The sequence below is a fragment of the Hypanus sabinus genome, chromosome 5 (genome assembly GCF_030144855.1).
Source record: "Hypanus sabinus isolate sHypSab1 chromosome 5, sHypSab1.hap1, whole genome shotgun sequence".
Lineage (NCBI taxonomy): Eukaryota > Metazoa > Chordata > Chondrichthyes > Myliobatiformes > Dasyatidae > Hypanus > Hypanus sabinus.
The window spans coordinates 66,146,427-66,172,950 of NC_082710.1; the positions used below are offsets into that span (position 1 = coordinate 66,146,427).

A 26,524-nucleotide genomic window follows, 5' to 3' on the forward strand; every position below is an offset into this window, starting at 1 on the left:
CCCCTTACATCTCCTTTGAAATTATCCTTAAATGAATGCCCTCTGGTATTAGACATTTCAACCCTGGAAAAAGGATGCTGTCTGTCACTGTCTATGCTTCTCACATCTTATACAATTTCCCCTCAACCTCTGCCACTTCAGAAGAAGTTTGTACAGTACACGCCCACCAATCCAGGCAACATCCTGGTAAACCTTTGCTGCACCTTCTCCAAAGCCTCAACATCCTTCCTATAGCAGAGCAACCAGTACTCTGTGCAATAGAGTGCAATAAAAACAGCCTAACCAGAGTTTTATAAAGCTGCTACATAACTTCCTGACTGTTGAACTCAACGCCTCATCTAATAAAGCCAAGCATGTAATATGCCTTCTTAACCATCCTATCAAGCTGTGTAGTCACCTACAAGGAGCTATGAACTTCAACCCTCTGTCCAAGTTCCATGATCCCATGATCTCTTTGTTCATTGACTCTGTTAGGGGCTTGCCTTAACAATGTACTGATCTTTACATTTGACTTACTAAGGTGCAACACTTTACATTTGGCCAGGTTAAACTCTATCTGCCATTCCTTTACCCATATCTGCAACTGATTTATATCCTGTTGTATTCTTTGCCAATCTCCTATGTTATCCACAGCACCACCAATCTTTGTATCATCTGAAAACTTACTGAGCCACCGATCTACCTTTCCATCCAGGTAACTTATATACTGAACATCACAAACAGCAGCTGTCCCACCACAGATCACAGACTCCAGCTGGACTATCTCCCTTTGTCTACCCTCGGTCCTCTATGGGCAAGCAAGTTCTGAATCCAAACGGCCATGACCTCTTGCATCTTGATCTTCTGGATGAGCCTCCCATGAGGGACCTTGTCAAGCACTTTACTAAAATCCATGTAGACACTTTCCACAGCTCCACCTTCAACTCTCACTCTCGTCACTCGGTCAAAAACTCAATCAAATTAGTAAGACATGACTTGCCCAACACAAAGCCCTGCTGGCTTTCCCAAGTTAGATCTGTAGTCCAATCCCATCAGAGTGTTTGCATCCTTCTGATTTTGGAGATCTACCCATATTATGGTTCTTATTCTGTTGTGGATTTACTGAGTATGCCCACAAGAAAGTGAATCTCAGAGTACTTTGAACTTTGATATAGACAGTGGACTATAATATTATATATATAATTATATATCATATAATAATTATTATATATTACATAATATAATTATTATTATATAATAATTATTAATATTATATAATAATTCATTATATTCCTCCGTGATATTGTCCCTGATTAGTACTGCAACTCTCCTGTCTCTTTTTACCTCCCTCTCTAAGTTTCAAAAACATCAAAACCCTGGGACTTTAAGTATCCATTCCCATCCCTCTCTCAACCGAATCTCTATAATGGCCACATTATCATAGTTCCATGAACTGATCCATAATCTGAGTTCATCACCTTTACCCATAATACTTACAGCATTAAAGTACACACACTTTGAATCATTCATCCCAATGTATCTGTTACTTTTCTTACTGGTGCTGTCATCGAACTTCCTCTCCGTCCCTCCACTTTCTGACCTAATGCTTTAGTTCCCGTCTCCCTGCCAAACTAGTTTAAACCCTCTCGGGAAGCATAAGCCAAGGTACTGGCTCCCCTCCAGTTAATGTTTCAAAGGAGATGTGAAAGGCAAGTATTTCACACAGAGGTCCCTGCAAGGTATTGCCTGGAGTGGTGGTATAGCCAGAAACGTTGGAGCCTTTGAAGGGGCATTTTGATAGGAATGTGAGTGTGGGAAAAATGGAAGAATATGGGGTTAACTCTGCCCCAGAGAGGGTTCCAATGATCCAAGAACATGAAACCCTACCCCCAATACCCATTCCTCAGCCACTCATCCATCTGTACCATCATCCAATTTCCATGTTCTGTAACCCCAGAAACCAATCAAATGAAAAACTCAGGAGTCAGCATGGCATCTGCTTAGTTTCTTCCTCAGTGACACGTGTACATATGATGTGCTGGCGTAATGACATATACCACTCATGTATTTTACATAAAACCCATAATGAATTATGTAAACAAACACAGGAACATAGAAAACCTACAGCACAATACAGGCCCTTCGGCCCGCAAAGCTGTGCCGAAAACGTCCTGATCTTAGAACTACCTTGGCTTACCCATAGCCCTCTATTTTTCTAAGCTCCATTCTAAGAGAATCCACCCAGGGTTCTCTTAAAAGCCCCTATCATATCTGACTCCACCACCATCACCGGCAGCCCATTCCACACACTCACCATACTCTGCGTAAAAACTTGCCCCTGACATCTCCTCTGTACCTTCTTCCAAGCCCTTAAAACTGTGCCCTCTCATGATAGCCATTTCAACCCTGGGAAAAACCTCTGACTATCCACATGATCTATGCCTCTCATCATCTTATACACCTCTATCAAGTCACCTTTCATTCTCTGTTGCTCCAAGGAAAAAAGTCCAAGTTCACTCAACCTATTCTCATAAGGCATGCTCCCCAACCCAGGCGACATCCTTGTAAATCTCCTCTGCACCCTTTCTATAGCTTCCACATCCTTCCTGTAGTGAGGTGACTAGAACTGAGCACAGTACTCCAAGTGGGGTCTGACCAGGGTCCTATATAGCTGCAACATTACCTTGACTCCTAAACTCAATGAAGGTCAATACACTGTGTGCTTTCTTAACCACAGAGTCAACCTGCGCAGCAGCTTTGAGTGTCCTATGGACTTGGACCCCAAGATCCCACTGATCCTCCACACTGCCAAGTGTCTTAACATTAATAGTATATTCTGCCATCATAGTTGACGTACCAGAATGAACCACCTCACACCTTATCTGGGTTGAACTCCATCTGCCACTTCTCAGCCCAGTTTTGCATCCTATCAATGTCCCGCTGTAACCTCTAACAGCCCTCCACACTATCCACAACACCCCAACCTTTGTGTCATCAGCAAATTTACTAACCCATCCCTCCACTTCCTCATCCAGGTCATTTATAAAAATCACAAAGAGTAGGGGTCCCAGAACAAATCCCTGAGGCACTCCACTGGTGACCCACCTCCATGAAGAATATGACTCGTCTACAACCATTCTTTGCCCTCTGTTACCAGCCAGTTCTGGATCCACAAAGCAATGCCCCTTGGATCCCATGCCTCCTTACTTTCTCAATAAGTCTTGCATGGGGTACCTCATCAAATGCCTTGCTGAAAACCATATACACTACATCTAGAAGTCTACCTTCATCAATGTGATAAGTCACATCTTCAAAAAAATTTAGTCAGGCTCGTAAAGCATCACCTACCTTTGACAAAGCCATGCTGACTATTCCTAATCATATTATGCCTCTCCAAATGTTCATAAATCCTGCCTCTCAGGATCTTCTCCATCAATTTACCAACCACTGAAGTAAAACTCACCGGTCTATAATTTCCTGGGCTATCTCTACTTCCTTTCTTGAATAAGGGAACAACATCTACAACCCTCCGGAACCTCTCCCGTGCCCACTGATGATGCAAAGATCATTGCCAGAGCTCAGCAATCTCCTCCCTCACCTCCCACAGTAGCCTGCAGTACATTTCACCCGGTCCCAGAGACTTATCCAACTTGATGCTTTCCAAAAGCTCCAGCGTATCCTCTTTTTTAATATCTGCATGCTCAAGTTTTTCAGTCCGCTGTAGGTCATCCCTACAATCGCCAAGATCCTTTTCTGTAGTGAATACTGGAGCAAAGTATTCATTCAGCACCTCTGCTATCTCCTCCGGTACCATACGTACTTTTCCACTGTCACACTTGATTGGTCCTTTTCTCTCATGTCTTATCCTCTTGCTCTTCATGTACTTGTAGAATGCCTTGCGGTTTTCCTTAATCCTGTCTGGCCCCATCTAGCTCTCCTAATTTCCTTCTTACGCTCCTTCCTGCTAGCCTTATAATCTTCTAGATCTCTTTCATTACCTAGTTTTTGGAACCTTTCGTAAGCTCTTCTTTTCTTCTTGACTAGATTTACACTAGCCTTTGTGCACCACGGTTCCTGTACCCTACCATCCTTTCCCTGTCTCATTGGAACATATCTATGCAGAACTCCACTTAAATATCCCCTGAACATTTGCCACATTTCTTCCGTACATTTCCCTGAGAACATCTGTTCCTAATTTCTGCTTCCAAGTTCCTGCCTGATAGTCTTATATTGCCCCTTACTCCAATTAAACATCTTCCTAACTTGTCTATTCCTATCCCTCTCCAATGTTATGGTAAAGGAGATAGAATTGTGATCACTATCTCCAAAATGCTCTCCCACTGAGAGACCTGACACCTGACCAGGTTCATTTCCCAATACCAGATCAAGTACAGCCTCTCCTCTTGTAGGCTTATCTACATATTGTGTCAAGAAAACTTCTTGAACACACCTAACAAACTCCACCCCATCTAAACCTCTCTCTCCAGGGACATACCAATCAATATTTGGGAAATTAAAATCTCCCACCACGACAACCCTGTTATTATTACTCCTTTCCAGAATCTGTCTCCCTATCTGCTCCTTGATGTTCCTGTTACTATTGGGTGGTCTATAAAAATATGACTATGTGATATATAGGTACAATATCTGAAATACATCTTATGGAAATGTGTGTTTAATGATGAACTTCAATAAAAAATAAATTACAAAAAAAAACACCCAGTAGAGTTATTGACCCCTTCCTGTTCATAACTTCCACCCACAGAGACTCAGTAGACAATCCCTCCATGACTTCCTCCTTTTCTGCAGCTGGGACACTATCTCTGATCAACAGTGCCATGCCCCCACCTCTTTTGCCTCCCTCCCTGTCCTTTCTGAAACATATAAAGCCTGGCACTCAAAGTAGCCATTCCTGCCCCTGAGCCATCCAAGTCTCTGTAATAGCCACAACATCATAGTTCCAGGTACTGATCCATGCTCTAAGCTCATCCGCTTTGTTCATAATACTACTCGCGTTAAAATAGACACATCTCAAATCATCAGTCTGAGTGCATCTCTCTCTACCACCTGCCTATCCTCCCTCTCACACTGCCTCCAAGCTTTCTCGATTTGTGAGCCAACCCCCTCTTTCTCCGTCTCTTCAGTTGGGTTCCCAACCCCCAGCAATTCTAGTTTAAACTCTCCCCAATAGCCTTAGCAAACCTCCCCACCAGGATATTTGTCCCCCTGGGATTCAAGTGCAACCCATCCTTTTTGTACAGGTCACACCTGCCCCAAAAGAGGTCCCAATGATCCTGAAATCTGAATCCCTGTTTCCTGCTCCAATCCTTCAGCCTCGCATTTATCCTCCACCTCATTCTATTCCTATTCTCACTGTCACATGGCACAGGCAGTAATCCCGAGATTACTACGTTGAGGTTCTGCTTCTCAACTTTCTTCCTAACTCCCTGTAGTCTGCTTTCAGGACGTCTTCCCTTTTCCTACATATGTCATTGGTACCAATATGTACCACGACCTCTGGCTGCAACTCAATTGCATCCCTGAATATGGTTTCCATTGAAACAACAATTTCAACTGTTCTTTTAAATATGAGTTGTGCTTCAGTTAGGAGCTGTTTTTGAATTCTTTCAGTAAGATTTCACTATCTAACTGAGCTCTCAGTCCATCATTAAGCCCATCACTGACTATCAATGCTCAGGCAATTTCTTAAATTCAGCCACATACACAGAAATGGATGCCTCTTCCTTTTGATTCCACTTAAGAAACCTAAAATGTTCTGCAATTAACAATGGTTCCAAATGTTCTTAAATCACAATATAAGCAAAGCTCATGATGGCTGGTTTGGTTGGAGCAGTCAAATTTCTGAGCATACTGCATATTTTCAACATATTGCTCTCAGTAATACTGGCATTCACTTTTCATTGGCTATTTCATTTGCTTCAAAATACTGCTCAATTCATTCAGTATATATCATCCAGTTATCTGCTGTGCAATCGAATGCAGCTTTCTGATGTAGACAACAATTTCTGCTTTTTATTTATTTATTATTAGTATCATTCTGTACTCACTCTTTATGAACCCATGAATTTCATCCATTTTCTGCCTTTTACTTTAACTGACCCTCTGTCTCCTCCCTTACAAAGAAAAGTAACATGCTGCACTTCAACAGGTAGATCGTCATCTCAGGTTCATTTTAAAAGTTACTCATTGCCATTGTTATGTTTTGTAACTCCAGGAGCAAATTGAAACAAAAACTCGAGGGCCAGGATGGTTTCTACTTACTTTTCTCATTAGTGAGGCACGTACATAGGATGTGGTGGCATAATGACCTATTCCATTCACGTACTTTTACATATAACCCGCAATGAATTATAAAAAACAAATAAATGCTTAATCAAATAATATATTTACAATATTACTGAAATATTAAATATTATCCCTGCCCTGACTAACGTGTGGCACTGGGAGTAATCCAGAGATTACTACCTTAGAGGTCCTGCTCTTCAGCCTGTTTTCCAACTCCCTATTCTCACTGCCTAGGACCTCTTCCCCTTTCTACCCGTGTCATTGGTGCCTATGTGCACCATGATCTCTAGCTGCTTACCCTGCCCCTTAAGAATATTCTCCAATGGCTCTGAGACATCCTGGACACTAGCACCTGAAAGGCAGCACACCATCCTGGTGTCTCTTTTGTGGCCACAAGATCTATTGAGTCTCCTATCACTATCACCCTACCTGACTTTACCCTTCCCTGCTGAGCCTCAGAGCCACTGGCCTGGCTGCTGCTGCTGTACCCTGGTAGGTCATCCCCCCCCCAGCAGTATCCAAAGGGGTGTTAATGTGGATAAATATGATGTTATCCACTTTGGTTGCAAGAACAGGAAAACAGATTATTATCTGAACGGTGGCCGATTAGGAAAAGGGGAGTTGCAACGAGACCTGGGTATCATTGTACACCAGTCATTGAAGGTGGGCATGCAGGTACAGCAGGCAGTGAAAAAGGCAAATGGTATGTTGGCATTCATAGCAAAAGGATTTGAGTACAGGAGCAGGGAGGTTCTACTGCAGTCGTACAAGGCCTTGGTGAGACCGCACCTAGAGTATTGTGTGCAGTTTTGGTCCCCTAATCTGAGGAAAGACATTCTTGCCATAGAGGGAGTACAGAGAAGGTTCACCAGATTGATTCTTGGGATGGCAGGACTTTCATATGAAGAAAGACTGGATCGACTAGGCTTATACTCACTGGAACTTAGAAGACTGAGGGGGGATCTTATTGAAAAGTATAAAATTTTAAAGGGATTGGACAGGCTAGATGTGGGAAGATTGTTTCCGATGTTGGGGAAGTCCAGAATGAGGGGTCACAGTTTTAGGATAAAGGGTAAGCCTTTTAGGACCGAGATGAGGAAAAACTTCTTCACACAGAGAGTGGTGAATCTGTGGAATTCTCTGCCACAGGAAACAGTTGAGGCCAGTTCATTGGCTATATTTAAGAGGAAGTTAGATATGGCCCTTGTGGCTAAAGGGATCAGGGGGTATGGAGAGAAAGCAGGTACAGGGTTCTGAGTTGGATGATCAGCCATGATCATATTGAATGGTGGTGCAGGCTCGAAGGGCCGAATGTCCTACTCTTGCACCTATTTTTTATGTTTCTATGTGTTGAGGGGAATGGCCATAGGGGAACCCTGCACTGACTGCTTTCTCCCCTTACTTCTCCTGCTGGTCACCCACCTACTATCTGAAGCCTGCACTCTGGGAGTGACCACCTCAGTAAAGGTCTTGTCTATGAGGTTTTCAGCCTCCTAGATGGTCCTGAGTGCATCCAGCTCCAGCTCCAGTTCCTTGAAGTTAGCATTCCACTGCCTTATCTACCATTCTGCCTACACTGGATTCAGGGTTAAGGACAACAACAAAAGATCTTACCTGCTCTTACCTGTGTCTTCCTTTGAGTCTTCACTCACCTAATTCACTTACTCAGCCTCCTCTTGCTGAGCTTGTTATACCTTTGGCTCTAACTTTCTCAGCTTAACTTTCTACAATCAAATGAACGATTTCAAATGATTCAGCACCCTTAGCCTCTTTTGTTCTCACAGAAGCCTGTTGAGATAAGTCGAGGCAAACAGATCCTTCTCAGGCTAGATGGGATAGACATGCTTAATGCGGCAAAGCAGTGCCCACTATTCACGATTTGCATCAAAAACCTGGGTGAGGGAATAGAGGGGAAGATTTCTAGTTTGCAGGTGAGAGTGACGAGGATGAGTGAGCAACATGTAGTGCAATGTGGGAAGGTGGGAGCTTATCCACTTTGGCTAGGAAAACAGAAAGGCTGAGTATTTTCAAAAAGTAAAGGTTCCTGAAATCCTTTGTGCATAAGTCACTAGAAACTAACATGTATATGCCATAAATTAGTGGGATGATGGATTTCATTGCTAGAAGATCTGAGCACACAAAATAAAGTTGGTTTAATACAATTAGACAGGATCCTGTTGAGGCCACACCTGTAAAATTTGATCTTACCTACTATAAATACCGGTTTTAGAGAGAATTCAGTGAGAATTCATCAGATTTACTCCTAGGGTGTTGAGTCTGTCACGTGAGGAGTGAATGAATAGGCAAGGCTCCTGTCCCCTAGAGTTCAGTAGAGATAGGGATGACCTCAATGTGACATACAAAATATGTAGAAGCCTGAGGAGAGATGAAAAGAGAATGCTGCATCTGGCAGAAGAGTGTAAAACTGGGAATAAAAATGTATGAGTAGGCTATTCACCCCCTAGCCCTTCTCCAATATTCAACCAGATCATGACTGACTGTTTATCTTAATACCCGCATATTCCTGCATTCTCGTCATACCCTGTGATGCTTCTTGGATAACAGCCTCAAAATTGATGGTAGGCAATTCAGAATTGAGTTCTTGAGTCCTGTTTGTTTACCAATATGTCCTTTATGACTAAGCTGAGAGAGAAGGCAAAAGAAATTACCTGGTCATGGGAGATATGATAGGAAAATATTGTCTGACTTCCCTCAGTGTCTACAGCTAGATAGATGGTGAGCAGAAACTTCTCTATCTTTTTTCCATCTCAGAATTGTTTGGGCTGCCCTGATGGATTGGCTAAAGCTGTCAAAGTAGCAGAGGCTGAAGGTTTTTGATTCAGTCAGAGCAAAGTGAGGAATCAGGAGAGTTGGAAATAAATATTCCAATAAGCACATAGAGTATCCTAAATGACTTATTACACATGATTTAGTCATAAATTCATACAACTTGGCAATGGCTCATTGAGATACACTGACCTTCGAATATCCACTTACACCAATCCTCTTCTAATCCAGTGTTGCTCTCCTCAAATTTCCATAAAATGCCCTAGTTTCCTGTACTTAGCCACATAAACTAAGGTAAAATTACAGTGGTCAATTAAGCTAACAATATCTTTGAGCTGTGGGTGGAAACTGAGCCACCTGTGGGAAATCCACACGATCAAAGTGAGAACTTGCAAACTCTGCCCAGACAGCACTGAATGTCATGTATGACCCCAGGTTGCCTCTATGCTGCCCATATCTCCTTTATTCTTACTTTTTCATCCAGACTTTTCATCTTGTCTTCATTTCTTTTTCTTTATTGAAACTGACTCGGATTTTCCTCTTCGCATTTGTCCCTTTCTCCATTCTGAAGGACAGCATTGTTCCCCACATTCTTGGATTGCCAGCAGCCCTTTCCAATAGCTTACAGTTCCAGATACTTGTAGTATACAATTATTTAAGATAAAGATGAGAAGAAAAGTTGAGATAAGCTAGTAAATGACATGTTCTACAAATCCTAGTGAGTTAGCCAGTGAAAAGTTTGTTCTGTATGAATGTACTGACTGTATGCCTCTGTTCACAGTCCTTGTCGTTGTTAATGGAAGCTCACCATGCTAAGGACCTTGTGTGTTCCATCGCTGGGTATTATAAGCTCTATGTGAATTCCAGAGGCTCCATTTTTACCTGGCCTGGCAATGATCAAACTCAGCCTCTTAACACAGAGGAAGGTAATGGTTTAGTTACTGTTTATTTGTAAATAGGAATTCTACTTGTTCACTGGACATTCTTTTTTCCTGAATGATGTCTATTGTCACTCGTCCAAGAGAGAGTTGTTTCTTGCTGCATTTGCTAGCATTGTAAATTTGGGGGTTCTCATAATGGAAGGAGAGGGTGATCACACCTCCGAGCAGTTACGATTAGTGTAAGGTTTTCTGAGTTGTAGCTCCAGTTCCGAATTGGAAAATCGTGTGTCAAAACCCAAGCTGAGCACATTATGGCTGTGATAGAGAGTTGTTTTTCAATTCAGACATTATGGTGTATTCCATTGGTACAATTTTGAGGCTGTCTATTTTTTCATTAATCTTTGTGAGAGCTTCACTTAACATGAGCTTGCTACAGTTTTGTTTTCAGCAGTTACTACAGTCAAAAGTATGATATAGCTGTGAAATCCCAGACATGTGAATATTTAAGTGCAGGTTCCTCCTTCCTTAAGTGTTGCAGCTAGCTAGATCCAATGATTCATGGGGGGCGGGGGAATAGAAAGTGAAAAGGAAACAGCATTTAGAGTTCTGCCCTTGGTTCCCACTGTAGCTTGTTGAAGGCACCACTCTGTACCAGGAGTAATATTGTCCACATGTCTTAACATCCCCTGCTGGATCCTTGCTCATCTGATACCAAACAGGGCAGAGCCCCAGGTCTACTGCTGGTTCAGAAGGAAATTTTCAGCCAGGGTTCTTGCTCGACATTGAAGTCACACATTTACAGTAGGTCATTAATCAGATAACCTGGTTGAGATCTGGTGGCAGCATTCAAAATGAAATACTGTGCTGTGTTGCCACTCATTGCCTGGCTTTACCGCAAGTCAGCACTTCCTGTATCAGAGGATCTCCGTAGGGTCTGATGGTGTTATTCTTAGCTGCAACGATGCTCAGGGATGCTATACTAAGTGAAAATATTCAATAGGGTTTTCCCCATCTTTAGGCTGTGATTCTTGGTTCTGGATTTTCCAGCCACCCCCCTTGTATATAGAGTCCTGTTAACAATTCATAATTCCATGTGACACTTCTCCTTCTCGACTTCAGTTAATATAGATCCAACCAACGTAATCTCATATGTCAGTTCTGTTATCCTAGGATTTAGTCTGGTACATATTCATTACATTCCCAGGATTAATCAAGTAGATATTCATTACATTTGCTGGATTTAGTCCAGTACGTGTTCATTACATTCCCAGGATTTAGTCCAGTACATGTTCATTACGTTCCCAGGATTTGGTCTAGTACGTGTTCATTATGTTCTCAAGATTTAGTCCAGTACATGTTGATTACATTCCCAGGATTTGGTCTAGTACGTGTTCATTATGCTCCCAGGATTTAGTCCAGTACATGTTCATTACGTTCCCAGGATTTGGTCTAGTACGTGTTCATTATGTTCTCAAGATTTAGTCCAGTACATGTTCATTACATTCCCAGGATTTAGTCTAGTACATGTTGATTACATTCCCAGGATTTGGTCTAGTACGTGTTCATTATGTTCCCAGGATTTAGTCCAGTACGTGTTCATTACATTCCCAGGATTTAGTCCAGTACGTGTTCATTACGTTCCCAGGATTTAGTCCAGTACGTGTTCATTACGTTCCCAGGATTTGGTCTAGTACATGTTCATTACGTTCCCAGGATTTGGTCTAGTACGTGTTCATTACGTTCCCAGGATTTGGTCTAGTACGTGTTCATTACATTCCCAGGATTTGGTCCAGTACATGTTCATTACATTCCCAGGATTTAGTCTAGTACATGTTGATTACATTCCCAGGATTTGGTCTAGTACGTGTTCATTATGTTCCCAGGATTTAGTCCAGTACATGTTCATTACATTCCCAGGATTTAGTCCAGTACGTGTTCATTACGTTCCCAGGATTTAGTCCAGTACGTGTTCATTACGTTCCCAGGATTTGGTCTAGTACATGTTCATTACGTTCCCAGGATTTGGTCTAGTACGTGTTCATTACGTTCCCAGGATTTGGTCTAGTACGTGTTCATTACATTCCCAGGATTTGGTCCAGTACATGTTAATTGCATTCCCTTCAAGGACACTCAAGCTTCTTTGCACCTCCCCTTTCACAATCTGTCACCATTCCATACTGGTTTGTGACCATTTATCTTTCCTGCTGCATCCCAAAGATGACTGGGTTTGTGGATGAATTGGTCACATGGGTGTAATTGGGCAGTGGACATTCGCTGGGCCTGTAGAGCCTGTTATTGTGCTATATCTCTCAATCAGGGCTTCCCAACCTGGGGTCCACACACCCCTTGGTTAATGGTAGGGGTCTATGGCATTAAATAGGTGGTGAGTCCCTGCTCTAAATAAAAAAATATAAGCTGAATTTATTGTGCATTTGCACACTTTCCCTGCAACCTTTTGGCATCCTCCTCCCACGTCATGTTACTTGCAGGTGCTACATTTTATTCACTTATCCAAATCATTCGTATATATTTTGTGAACGCCTGGAGCCCAAACAGTGATTCTTGTGACACTCCTTTGACTGCCACCCAATAAATTCCTTTATTCCTACTCTCTGTCTCCTGCCAAACAACAATTCTCAGTGCATTCCGCTCTATTATGAAGATGCAGCTGAAAATGCATAAGGAAAGAATCTCACAGAACACCTTCAGAAATTAATTTACCTTACACTTTGTATCTAATATTCATTTCTTAAGAAGTTACTGATTTTCTTTCAATAGTGAATGCAATATTTGCCTGAAACAAGAAATGAACTGAGTGGTGTGAAGTAGCACACACAATTACCGGCCAAAAATCAGTGAAACTCTCTCAGTTAAAAGCTCCCATTAAAGCGATCCCTCAGTCAAAACACCAAGACAATACCACTTCCCATGAAATAATTAAAAACCGAAAAGATGCAAACATTAATTGAATTTTTATGATCAGAAATTTTTGTCAGTGGATTCTCTCTTTGACATGACTTGTCCCTTTCTCATTGTGCAGGTGATGAGACCCGTGGGCTAAGTGACTCAGAGTCATTGTCAGATATGGACTCATCGGTAGACATGTCTGTCCATAAACTGAGAAATGGGTTCGTCCAGCCACTGACTGAGACAGATGAAGATGACAAGAACTCTGAAAATGAGGCCACAGACAGTGACTACATGCAGGAGGATATCCTGGAAGAGACCAGTTGCAGTACAGGAGATGTATCAGACTTTAATGACGAAATAAGTCAGGGAGGTGACACTTGTGAAAGAAGCTGTTCTGCTGACTCACTGGAAGAACTACAGATGGAGACTTCAATGAGCAGCCTGTCAGGCCTACATTCATATGATGACTCCTCCGAAGAGGATGACAAAAATTCTGCCGCTGGGGAGAGTGGAAGTGAGCAGGCTACAAGCAAGCGAACAATGGAATCTGAAATCAGGGTTCCAACAGAATCACCAATCTCCACCCAGACCTTCTCAGAGTACAACAACAGTGCTATGAAGGAACTGGTGACTTGCCGCTCGTCTGACCTCAGTCTAGGCACGGATCACCCTGCTGCAGAAACCTGGAAGCAGCATGCCGAAGTTGCGGATGGGAGTGATACACAAGGGAGCATAGCTTGTGCTTTGACCCAGTACAATATGGTGACCAAGTTACCACCCATTCCTTCCCCAGTGGAGTCAACTGATGATGGGGATGCATTTGGTGAGTTTCTAATCATCCCTATTCTGGACCCTCCCCTTGGCTTTCGAGACAGCAGTTCTGAGGATGAATTTTTTGATGCAGCTGAAACATTTGATACATTTGAGACCCCAGATGATGCAAAAATCACTGAAGCTGGAGCAGGTGGGTCAAAAAGATGATCACAATTGATTGTCTGTTCTCTCCATCAGATCTCTTCCATCCCAGGGAACATGGTTTTTGAACAGGACACCGAAACATGTTTATATATGGATGTACAACTTGTTATGTCTATTATTCTTCACTTTAAATATTACCAATTTTATTTTTTTAATAACTGATGATGGTGATATTGGAGAGGCAATAAATGATTTGGGTGGTAGGAAGGAATTCCAGAGTTCAGAATTCAATTTTGGCTTAAGAATGTCCTCCCTGTGGAATACATGGATTTCCTCAGGGTCCTCCAGTTTCCCACCACAGTCCAAAGACATATCGAGTAGGTTAATTGGTCTTTGTAAATTGTCCTCTGATTAGGTTAAGGTTAATCAGGGTTGTGGGTTTGCTGGGACAGTGTGGTTTCAATGCCAGCAAGACCTTCTCCCCACTGTATTGCTTATTAAATAAAGATGGATTTTTGGAGCAGCTTGTGGTTGAGCCCAGTATGGAAAAGGCAATTCTGGACTGGGTGTTGTGCAATGAACCTGAATTGATTAGGGAGTTTAAGGTAAAGGTACCTTTAGGAAGCAATGATCATAATATAATAAAATTCACCCTGCAGTTTGAGAAGGTGCAGTTAAAATCAGATGTATCAGTATTACAGTCGAGTAAAGGGAACCACAGAGGCATGACAGAAGAACTGGCCAAAGTCAATTGGAAGGGGACACTAGCAGGGATGATGGCAGAACAGCAAAGGCTGGAGTTTCTGGGAACAATTTGGAAGACGCGGGATAGATGCATCCCAAGGAAGTATTCAAAAGGGAGGATGAGGCATCTGTGGCTGACAAGGCTAGTCAAAGACAGTATAAAGGCAAGAGAGAAGGCATATAACACAGCAAAAATTAACGGGAAGGTAGAGGATTGGGAAGCTTTTAAAAACCAAATCAGAAGGCAACTAAAAAAGCAATAAGGACAGTAAAGATGAAATATGAAGGGTAGTTTGCCAATAAAATAAAATAATATAATACTAAAAGTTTTTTCAGATATATAAAGAAGCGAGAGTGGACATCCATATTATCATGCATCTCCACTGTTAGTTGGAGGCACGTGATAAAATAGGCCAAAGTCAGCATGGTTTCCATAAGGGGGAATCTTGCCTGACAAATCTCTTGGAATTCTTTGAGGAAATAACAGACGGAGTAGACAAGGAAGAGCCAGTGGATGTTCAAATAACACACACAAAATGCTGGTGGAACACAGCAGGCCAGGCAGCATCCACAGGGACTGACGAAGGGTCTCGGCCCGAGACGTCGATAGTGCTTCTCCCTATAGATGCTGCCTGGCCTGCTGTGTTCCACCAGCATTTTGTGTGTGTTGTTTGAATTTCCAGCATCTGCAGATTTCCTCATGTTTGCCATTGGATGTTGTTTATTTGGATTTTCAGAAGGCCTTTTACAAGGTGCCACTCATGAGACTGCTAAACAAGTTAAAATCCCATGGTATTACAAGAAAGGTACAAGCATGGATAGAGGATTGGCAGACTGATGGGGGGAAAGAATGGGAATAAAGGGCACTTTTCTGTCTGGAGGCTGGTGATTCTCAGGGGTCGGTGTTGGGACAACTTATTTTCATGTTATATGCCAATGATCTGGACAATCAAATTGATGACTTATGACCAGGTTTGTGGATGATATGAAGATAGGTGGAGGGGCAGGTGGTGCTGAAGAAGCAGGGAGTCTGTAGAAGGACTTGAACAGATTGGGAGAATGGGCATGGAAGTGGCGGATGGAATTTAATGTAGGGAAATGTATGATCATGCACTTTGGCAGAAGGATTAAAGGTATAGACTTTCTGATGGGAAGAAAATTCAGAAATCAGAGGTGCAGAGGGTCTTGGGAGTCTTTGTGCAGGATTTCCCAAAGGTTAACTTGTTGGTTGAGTTGGAGATAAGGAAGGCAAATGCCTTAGCTCTTAGAGAACAAAAATACGTGAGCAAGGATGTAATGGTGAGGCTTTATAAGGCATTGATCAAATCACATTTGTAGTATTTTGAACAGTTTTGGACTCCTTATCAGAATCAGAATCAGGTTTATTATCACCGATGTGACATGAAATTTGTTAATTTAGCAGCAGCAGTTCAATGCAATACATAATCTAGCAGAGAGAGAAAAATGATAAATAACCAGTTTAGTGTAGTGTAGTACTTAAAGCATTGCTTGATTTTTAAATACTGTACAGTTAATAAATAGTTAATAAACAGTTAATAAATAAACCTTTGTAAAATAGTCACTGCCATCGACATCCCATTGTCCCTGCAGATGTATAGATGCAAACAAGTATTCTCCAGTGGTCTGCAATTTTCTCTACATACAACATTAAAAAAACTTAGAGATTTAGTAAAATTGACCAGTTTCCAGACTAGTATCCCTAATGTTAAATTTACAATCAGTGCAAAATTTTGAAACTGCATTTTTCTATTGTTTTATTCCAACTACTGTTAGATTAAGTTCCAGAGAGACAATTTTCCATGTAAACTACATTGGTTAGAGTGCTTAGAGTATTTTTATTTTGTTTTGGTTGATCTGCAATATGTTTTGTATGGACATAGTTGATAAATAAAGTTTGATCTTCCATCTTCTGAAAAAAAAGAAAAAATAATAAATAAAATAAAACATAATAAACAATAAACAAGTAAATCAATTACATATGTTGAATAGATTTTTTAAAATGTGCAAAAACAGAAAAACTGTATATTAAAAAAAAAGTGAGTTAGTGTCCAAAGCTTCAATGTCCATTTAGGAATTGGATAGCAGTGGGGAAAAAGCTGTTCCTGAATCACGGAGTGTGTGCCTTCAGGCTTCTGTACCTCCTACCTGATGGTAACAGTGAGGAAAGGGCATGTCCTGGGTGCTGGAGGTCCTTAATAATGGACTAGCACTGGAGAGGGTCTAGAGGAAGCTCATGAGAATCATCCTGGGAGTGAAAGGGCTAATGTACGAGGAGAATTCGATGGCTATGTGCCTGTACTTGCTGGAGTTTAGAGGAATGGCGGGCATGGGGGTGGAGAGAGTGGGAAGATCTCTTTGAAAATTGAAAGGCCTAGATAGAATGGCTGTGGAGAGGATATTTCCTGTAGTGGGGGAGTCTAAGACCAGAAGGCACTGCCTCAGAAGAGAGGGATGTACCTTTAGAACAGCTAATTTTTCACAACTTCCTCTCAGAAGACAGACATTTGACATTCTTCTAATTCAGCTAGTTGGGGATACTTCTTTCCTCTCTACCCTCAAAATTCGGTACTGGCCACCAACAGTTTTACCTTGGGATAATCTCGTCAAGAGTAATATCTGAGAGAGAGAAAACCTGCAGGATCTGTAGCTCAAAGAATCTTACAGCCCACTAGATCTGTATCAGCCCTTCAAAACAGTTCTTTGAAATTGTAATTGGCTTGGTCTTGTTCTAAAACTCAACCTTTTTGGACAAATTTAAGAGTTTTACTGGAACAAATTATTGGAATGGAACTTCCACATAACCCAATATTATTTTTATTAGGCGATATTGAAGGGTTAAAACTGAAACCCAAATTGAATAAATATCAGAAAGAACTCATAAAAATTGCACTGGCAGTAGCCAAAAAGGCTATTGTAGTTACTTGGAAATTGGATTCATACTTAAGTATAGATCATTGGAAGAATGAAATTTCCAGCTGTATTCCACTTGAAAAAATTACATATAATTTGAGAGATAAATATGAAACATTTTTGAAAATTTGGCGCCCTTATTTACAAAAGACAGGATTAACTATATAGGTGCTCCGAAGATAAAATAATTGGTTATTTGGGGAAATAAATAAATATATATACTAAAGCTATTACGAACTCCATGGAGCATGTGGGGATCTTCTGATATCCAGGCATTCTTTCTTTCTTTCTGTTTTCTTCTTTTTCTTTTTCTTTTTTTCTATAGGGATGTTATGGGGGAGGGGTTAAGGGGAGGGGGAGGGGTTAAGGGGAGGGGGAAGGGTTAAGGGGAGGGGGAAGGGTTGATAATTTTTTTTTCTTTCTGTAATCATTTGAAAACTCAATAAAAAAAAATTTAAAAAGGAATTGTAATTGGAACTAGCAAGAGATCAGTACAGATCAATTTGGCGCTCCAGTGGCGAGAGACCTGGCCCCACCACTACTGTGCTTCTGCTTTTGATGGAGACATTTTTGTGCCTAGGCCTCTGGTGCGATGAAAATGTGTTGGCTACAGTACTTCGTGTTTGTTTTCACTGCACACCATGTCATTACTGTCAGAGGAGTCAGTGAAAAATTAGTTAAAACACATTAACACCTGACACAAAGAGCATTCTTAAAAGAAGCACAATCACTTGGTGTAGATGCCGTGCATTCTAGATTGCTCAGTTTTGAAAATGAAGGAAGCTTTAAGCATAATAAGGCTGTGGTGTCTAAAGATTGAAATGCAATGGTTGAACATTTCAGAAAAAGCGAAAAGGATAAACTAACTCAGCAATTTAATGTCAGTTGGTGATAGAACATTCAGAGATAGGAAATGGTACAAAAATGAACTGATACTTTGAAAGATAAGAGTAAAGCATGTATGGGTACATTTGTTATAGTCAGGAAGAGAGGGTTGATAAAGCAGGAGTTGTTGGTGCACTGTACATGTGTACTTAAAGGCTTTTGTTAAAATATGTCCTTACTGTAAATTGTTGATGAAATTGAAGTCCATCAGTTGTAGCTGAGAGTGAAGGTGAACAGTTGTTTCTTTTAACCTTGACTGGATTATGCTGGTTGTCCCCAAGGTTTTTATGTTCAATGCGTGTATGTTATTGACCTGGACTCGAGTACACTAGGCTTTATTTCAAGTTTTGGTGACAGTAGAAAACTGAGAAATGCTGCAAACATTAAGAAAAGAATTCAAAGTAACAGAGAGACTGGTGAACTGGGTGACATTTGCCAGATGAAATTAGTGAGAGAAGTGTTCTGCAATTCAGCTCGTTAAGTATCTGAACATAAAGGGACGATTTCAAATATAGTGCCAGCAAAAGAAAGATTTTATTCGTAACTATCTGACATCTATGGCCTTCGCTTTCGGGTGCTCCTCAAGTACAAACATTTCTCTACATTTACCCTATCATAATTTTAAAGACCTCTCTTAGCTTACAACTTGAATATGTTTTCTTTTAAAGAAAGTAATCCTCAGCCTATACAACTATTCTGTTAGTTATCATCATTCAGTCTTTGAGTAATTCTTGTGAACATTTTTGGAGTCTACTACAATTTTTGGTCTGTATAAGCTATCAGTAAAGAAATAATAACAGCACAATATTGTTCAGCACAGTTTTCATTTGATGTCTTGTTTAGTTCTATTCCTGTGGAATATTCTTTCTGGCATGCATTTGCACCTTTATTTTGACTTTGCTACTTTTAGTGATTTGTGTGACCGTAAAGTCTTGTAACTTTGTTCTGCTACCCATTTATGTCTACAACTTGGATGCCAGGCACTTTTGGAGCACAATCTAGAACTGTGTACAACAGAAGTCCAGGTCAGAAGTCACAAAATAAATCACAATATCAGGACATTCTAACTTTAAGAAAATGCTATGATAATGTACTGTCTTTAAGGGATATTAAAAACCAAGCTGAAGGTTCACAACCATTGGCTCACAGCAGCAATGGCAGTTTCACGTGGCCAATAGGAAATGGGCAGGAGTTCTCTGTAAAGATCTCTGTACAGGCAGGGAGAGTCAAAGAGGTGTGACAGATTTACGGAATAATGTGGACGAGTGTGAAATAGAGTGGCAATTCTAGTTAGAGGGGAAAATAGAGATCTTGCTAGTTAAACTAAAGAGAAACTCTGAGGCTGTGGTACTTGTGGTGCAGTACGACTTGGTGGGGCAATGAATATAATTGGGCCAAGGATGGGGCAGGGGAATAGCAAATGTTGTGGTGTGCTGGGGAGGGGAGGAAATTATTGCAACAGCTCTGGAGTTAGACAGGGTCATGATAAAGATGAATAACTGAAATATGATGGGGCTGTGGGTGGGTGTTTTGCCCTGAGTGCCAGAATGAGTCTGAGGGAACAGTGATATGATGTGGCTCCTTTGGTGAAATGCACTGCCTATGATGGGTGGGCCTCACCTTCCCCATTACTCCTTCAATATTTTCCACTTACCACAAGCATCAGACATGATTTCAATCTGTTATTTTCTGTGCAATAGGGCTTATTGTAGTAGAAAGAGTGAGTAATGATTCCAGGATAGCAGCTGACTAAATGGGCAAAAATGGTAGTCATGGGAGCGTAAAAATTATCATTGGTACAGCAGTTAATGTGTTCCTTTTGAGATGGAAAAAATATTCTCTTGTATTGTCAGATATGTAGGAGAGTTTAGTTAACCTCAATAAAAATACAGAAATATTTCACGAACAAAAAACGTGCAAAATACATAAATAAAACTGTGCTTTTTGTCAAAGCTGTAACAAAATTTTAAAAAAAACAAAGAAAGATATAAATTACCATCTTTCATAATTCGGGGCATCCCAAAGTTCAAATGGCTCCTCTCTGCTGTGAATTTCTATGTTTCTATGATTCAGAAATACTGTAAATATTTTTGAAGTTTAGTCTTAGTTTTATTGGGAAGATGATTTTTAAACTGAAAGACTCACAGACAAGTTTATGTTCATGATCTTCTGCTTCTATAGTCCATCCACTTCAGATGCTCTTCTGCACACCACCGTTAAAACATGGTTATTGAGTTACTGTTGCCTTCCTATCAACTTCAAACAGTCTGGCCATTTTCCTTTCATCTCTCTCATTAACAAGGCATTTTCACCCACAGAACTGCTGCTCACTCGATCTTTTTTTGTTTTTCACACCATTCTCCATAATCCCTGTAAACTGTAGTGTGTGATAATCCAGGAGATCAGAGATACTCAAACCACCCTGTCTGGCACCAACAATCATTCCGCGGACAAAGTCACTTAGATCACATTTCTTCCCCATTCTGATGTTTTGTCTGAAGATAATTGAACTCCTTGATCTGTATCTGCATGCATATACACACTGAGTTTCTGTTGCATGTTGGCTGATTAGATATTTGCATTAATGAGGTGTACAGGTGTAAAAATAGTGTTTACTGAGTGTATAAGGTCAGACTGTTTTGGTGATGTTCAATGAGAGAGCAGTATTGGCCAGGACAATGTAACCTGCCCCAAACTCTCTTTCACAAAGTATGTTAGGATCTTATACATCTGTCTAAGAGGCAGAGGGGGCCTTGGTTTAATGTTACGCCTCATGCAATTGTCTCTGGAATGGGAATGGCTCTACAGTGCCCATGGCTGACACCAATACTATCATCATTAACACTGTGGTTTTACGTGTGTAACAAATTCAATACCGAAGAAAGGAGTTTGAAAGTCTACCGACTGTGGATATAAGAATGACAATTTTTCTTCATTGTACTAGGAAATGTTTAGTTTTCCGGTGTAATGAAGCTCAGCTCAGGGGAGAAAGCAGCAAGCCCAGTGTTGCAATGGAAATTAGGTGGTAAGTTAATGTTATGAGCTCCTACCTCACTTAGCCCCCTCTACAAACCCTGGGCTCCTCTACACGGGGCTACCTTAAGAAGCATGTTGGTGGTGGGAAGGGAGTCTGGAAGGAACAGTGGTCTTGACTTTTAGAAGCAAGCAGAAGGCCTCAATGCTAATAGAGAGGAGCACATTTCCAGCAGTCTCAATGCTAATAGAGAGGAGCACATTTCCAGCAGCCTCAATGCTAATAGAGAGGAGCACATTTCCAGCAGCCTCAATGCTAATAGAGAGGAGCACATTTCCAGCAGTCTCAATGCTAATAGAGAGGAGCACATTTCCAGCAGTCTCAATGCTAATAGAGAGGAGCACATTTCCAGCAGCCTCAATGCTAATAGAGAGGAGCACATTTCCAGCAGCCTCAATGCTAATAGAGAGGAGCACATTTCCAGCAGTCTCAATGCTAATAGAGAGGAGCACATTTCCAGCAGCCTCAATGCTAATAGAGAGGAGCACATTTCCAGCAGCCTCAATGCTAATAGAGAGGAGCACATTTCCAGCAGCCTCAATGCTAATAGAGAGGAGCACATTTCCAGCAGCCTCAATGCTAATAAAGAGGAGCACATTTCCAGCAGTCTCAATGCTAATAGAGAGGAGCACATTTCCAGCAGTCTCAATGCTAATAGAGAGGAGCACATTTCCAGCAGCCTCAATGCTAATAGAGAGGAGCACATTTCCAGCAGCCTCAATGCTAATAGAGAGGAGCACATTTCCAGCAGTCTCAATCTACTGTGTCTTGACTCACCTCTGTTGCAAGACCCAGCTCGGTGAGGAGTAAGGCAGAGTGTGATGAAGATGGGAGGAGTGGGAGACAGTGTGTTTGATATTAGACATGTCTCTGTGGCATCAAAGTGTGTTTGATATTAGACATGTCTCTGTGGCATGCTAAAAATTCAAGTTGAAATTTATCTTGCTCGAGTTGGCTCCCTCTGACTAGGATTTTACCGTAGACTGCATCTTAACATAGCCATTGAATCATGGGTTTAACATTACAAGTAGATATGTAGATTAGGTTATTAAAGATACTTGTAATGACTTTACACTATAAAAGACATAGGAAGAAGAGATCCTGTTCCACATCCATTACTCTGAAAAACTTTGATTATTGAGGCACAAAAGACTACATTTTCTGGAATCTGGAAAAACAAACAAGATGCTGGAGGAGTTCAGCACATCAGGCAGAATCAATGAGGGAAATTGGGGTTTCAACCTGAAATATCAGCTGTCCGTTTCACTACACAAATACTGCTTGGCTCATTAAGCTTCTGCGGCATCTCGTTAGACTTAGAATCGTTCCCTTTTGCATGGTTTCATTGAGCACTCTCATAAGTGAATTCCAGGTATTTCACAAAATCAAGTAGCAAAGGAGGCTAATAATTACAACTATCTAAGAGCACGGTGAGGTGGGTGCAGGATAAAACCAAATGAGTGGTGTGGAGCTGAAAAATAGTGTGAGGAGCTAAATGGAATAGGAGCCCTAAAACATCACCTATCACCTAGATTCCTTATGAGTGCTGTCGAGATGGGGCTTTGTGCCGGTGATGTTGCTGCAGGTAAGTGTTTCGTTGCAGCCGTGCAGACATACACTTCTGCATATGCCAATAAACTCGACATTCTGCAAGTGAAACACTGGAAAATACAAATGATTTTAGCTGCAGCAACACCTATATGTTTATTGGCATTTGTATGAGTTGATACTTGAACAATTTCAAAGTATTTTCATTTTGTGGCAGATTTGGAGTCCGCCTTCATGAAGAGGATTGAAGAGAGATGGAATGTGCAGACAAGCCCAAGTCGTTATGAGACTACAGTGGATACCCAGCCTGTGAAGAGCGGTAAAGATCGAAGTGAAGAAGCAAAACCTGCAATAAATGCAAAAGAACGCTTTACACCCCAGAATGCTTTTGTTGTAAAACCTTATCTATCCCACTGTTATTCAAAGAAAGCTGAAGATTACAAGTATTGTTATGACAGGAAAAATCTTGTATCAAGTAAACAACAATTGCCAACTTTCTCTTCTGTGGCTAGTAGTGAGACTGAATCTGCCTTACTGGAACTTGAGCTAATCAGTCCATTAAAGTCTATCTCTGTCTGCATCAATAAAAAGGCTGCACCTAGCTTAATGGAAATGGAGCCTGATACGATGGAAATCAAATCAGTTACAGAAGCAATAACCGTTATTACTCCAGTTTCAGCTATGCGCTTTCCATGTGATTCGGGCTCTAAAATGGGCAATGCCCCAACAATAGATGGCTCGGAACAAGATGAAAGCATAAGTAAATCTTTTATTGATGTGAAGCCTCCCAGAACAGCTTGTTCCAAGACTGAAAGAAGTTCCAGTCCTTCAGAAGTAATTCTGGAGCTTGGGCAATTGTGCTTAGAGAACCCAATAGAAGATAAAGCACGTTCTGTTCCCACTATATACTGTACTGATGAACAACAAACCCTGAACACAATTAGTGTGACAGGCAAAGACCAAAATGATGTAATTATTGAAAGTAGTACAGGACGAGAACAGGGAAATGATAAGTGTGGTCCATGGGCAGATTTCAATCAAAGTGAAACTGCACTTAGACAAATGTCATGTCAAGATGATCTCAGAGAGAATACATGCACTTTCAAAGTAGAATCTGACAATTGTGGCCTAGCTAAAGCACGTTACCAACAAAGCAACGGCAGTGCAGCTGTGCAAAGACATTTGTTGACGACCAATGGGGATCAAGGTCTCCCACAAATGTCAGTATTGCAAGGGGAAATATCTGACAGAAGAAATTCCTCTTTGGGAGACAATGAAAACAAAAGTGTTTGTCCTCTTGACATGAACAGATTGGTTTTGGATTTAAACCACATGTCCTTTGGCACAGTCAAACATTTCTCATCCCCAACCTCGGAACCAAAGATGGAAGTTTTCTCAGTGAGGTCCCAGAACATTTCTAACCTTCACACAGGACATGGGAAAGGCAAACAATCAAAGGTAGAGCCAAATTCCAACCATGACGAGTATCTTGTGCCTCCCATACAAATAAATGTAGATAATTTCAGTGCACCAATTCCTTGCCTAGGGAATAAAGATACTTCACACAAAATATCTTCAGAAACAACTAAATCAAAGCCACTCTATGAACTAGAATTCACAGTGACTCAAAAGACTTCAGCAGTGCAAAGTGTGTGTTCATCTGTCAAATTCAACAATCTCAATGGGCAAGAAGAAGAGGGGTTAGGTTTTAATGTTGACTCAGAAAATTTGGCTATTCTTATAACTGATACAAATAAACAGCTTTCAACAGGTGGAAAGGAAGCTTGTAGCTGCCAGATGGTATATGGGAATTGTTTCCGAGCTTTGGGCATTGATGCTATTGATGAACACAAAGGACTAGAAAGTCTCACACGGCCACCTTCACCAAAGACCACTCCACCTGTTTCAGGAAGCCCCTTGCCTCAAGGCCTCGCTACGTTTAATAAACAGGGTGAAGAAACTGTGGCTGCCAAGTGTTATTTTGGTATTCTTGATGCCGTAAAGGATGGAAATCTAGTCCTACCACTGTTCAAGGATAAAAGGTACAACATGCCAAATGGATTTAGGTTGGTGCAAAACGACATTGCAGAGCTACTCAATATACTGAAGGAGTGTCCCAGAGAAAGCCATGCAGAGGAAGATTGTACAGCACTTACTTCAGTAACCAGGCAAAAACTCGAAAGGGAGTGCAAAAGGTTGATGTCTGCCTGTCAAAAGAGCGTAAAAGTAAACCAAACTCCTGATGAAATGATCCTTGGGGTTTCAGAAAGTTTCCAAGCCCTCTCTCAGCTCTCTGAGACATGCTTCCAATTTACAACATGCCCGGGTTGTGCTAAGGACCATGCAGAAGTGGCCAGTACCTTGAGAAAGGTTGTCATGTCTTACAAGATCTTTGTGCAAGCCTCTGAGAATGCATGTAGCAAAATGTCAGATGACTTAGGCATGAAACTTCTGGCAGAGCAGTGTGCATCTCTATTTACAGGGATTTTCTGTCTGAACCAGTTGTTCACAAGTAATTCACTGTCACAATAGAAACTATTGTTTACAAAGTCTGTTGGTCTGAGAGAGGAACCTAGCATTCCTATAACACACCAGAGTGGTGAAACATTCGTCCTTTGCAGGCAACATGTACATTGTACAATGTAACACAGTGCAATTCACGTGGTCTGTGCCAGCCAACAAGGACTTCATTTAATGGTGGAAGACAATGTCGTAGTTTGGTATTAACTTTGTTTTGTCACAACTTCTTGCTTACTCAGAACTTCTGCAGCCATCATATGGAAAGACTGGCTAATTCATTAAGAAGCTGACCTTTTGTTCATAAAACTGGGTTTTGAGTTTAGTTCATTGCATTAGGATGAAAATTTCTTCTCACTTCTGGATGTAAAGGTTTCAGAGTTAATGCATTTTGTGGGATATGTTCTTGTTGCTAAAGGAAGATAGGTGGTTGTTGTAGTTCTTTTCCATGCCTTGTGGTGCATCAGTTAGCAACCTTGCCACTTGTTTAGCATTTTTGTTTGTTTTTTTATGAGGCTGAGTTGCTAGCTTGACACCCAACCCAGCACAGATGGGCAATGTGCAAGGAGATGGCCAGATCAAACCCTGAGACCACTTGCCTTGAAGTCCAGTCCAGATGCTGCTACACCACTGGCTGACTTAAAGGAAGATAGGTCATGCCACAACATTCTTTAGCACTTGAAATAATTGCCACTAAATCAGCATGCCATATTTATGTACAGCTTGCACGTGTCTTGTGTATATGTATCTGCTCGTACGTGTGTGTGTGCATGCACGTGCGTGTGCATGTGTGTGTAAGTCTGTACGTGTGTGCGCGCACATGTGTGTGTGTGTGTGTGTGTGTGTGTCTGTACGTGTGTGCATGTGTGAGTGTGTGTGCGCGTGCATGTGCACGTGTGCATGTGTTTATGGGTATGTACATAGATGTACAGGGGTGTATTTATTAATTATGCTGCCTGACAATATGGGCAGTGAGGTATTGTTAAAGTGGGCAAAACAGAAGGAATATGGGATTATAAATGAACATCTACTGACACTGTCTTTCTTAGTGTGTTTAAGAATAGAAATGGGTGAAAAAGTTGGA

General features: G+C 41.2%; 1 protein-coding gene across 1 annotated transcript in view; it reads left to right on the forward strand.

Moving 5' to 3' along the window:
* LOC132393711 (FERM and PDZ domain-containing protein 1-like) overlaps positions 1–25,455 on the forward strand; it is a 141,913-nt gene extending 116,458 nt beyond the window's left edge. Inside the window, exons 13-15 of the mRNA XM_059969117.1 lie at positions 9,854–9,998; positions 12,994–13,686; positions 23,141–25,455. Coding sequence (XP_059825100.1) covers positions 9,854–9,998; positions 12,994–13,686; positions 23,141–25,455 — 3,153 coding nt within the window. The remainder of the gene's footprint in view (positions 1–9,853; positions 9,999–12,993; positions 13,687–23,140) is intronic.
* Positions 25,456–26,524: the final 1,069 nt, after the last annotated feature.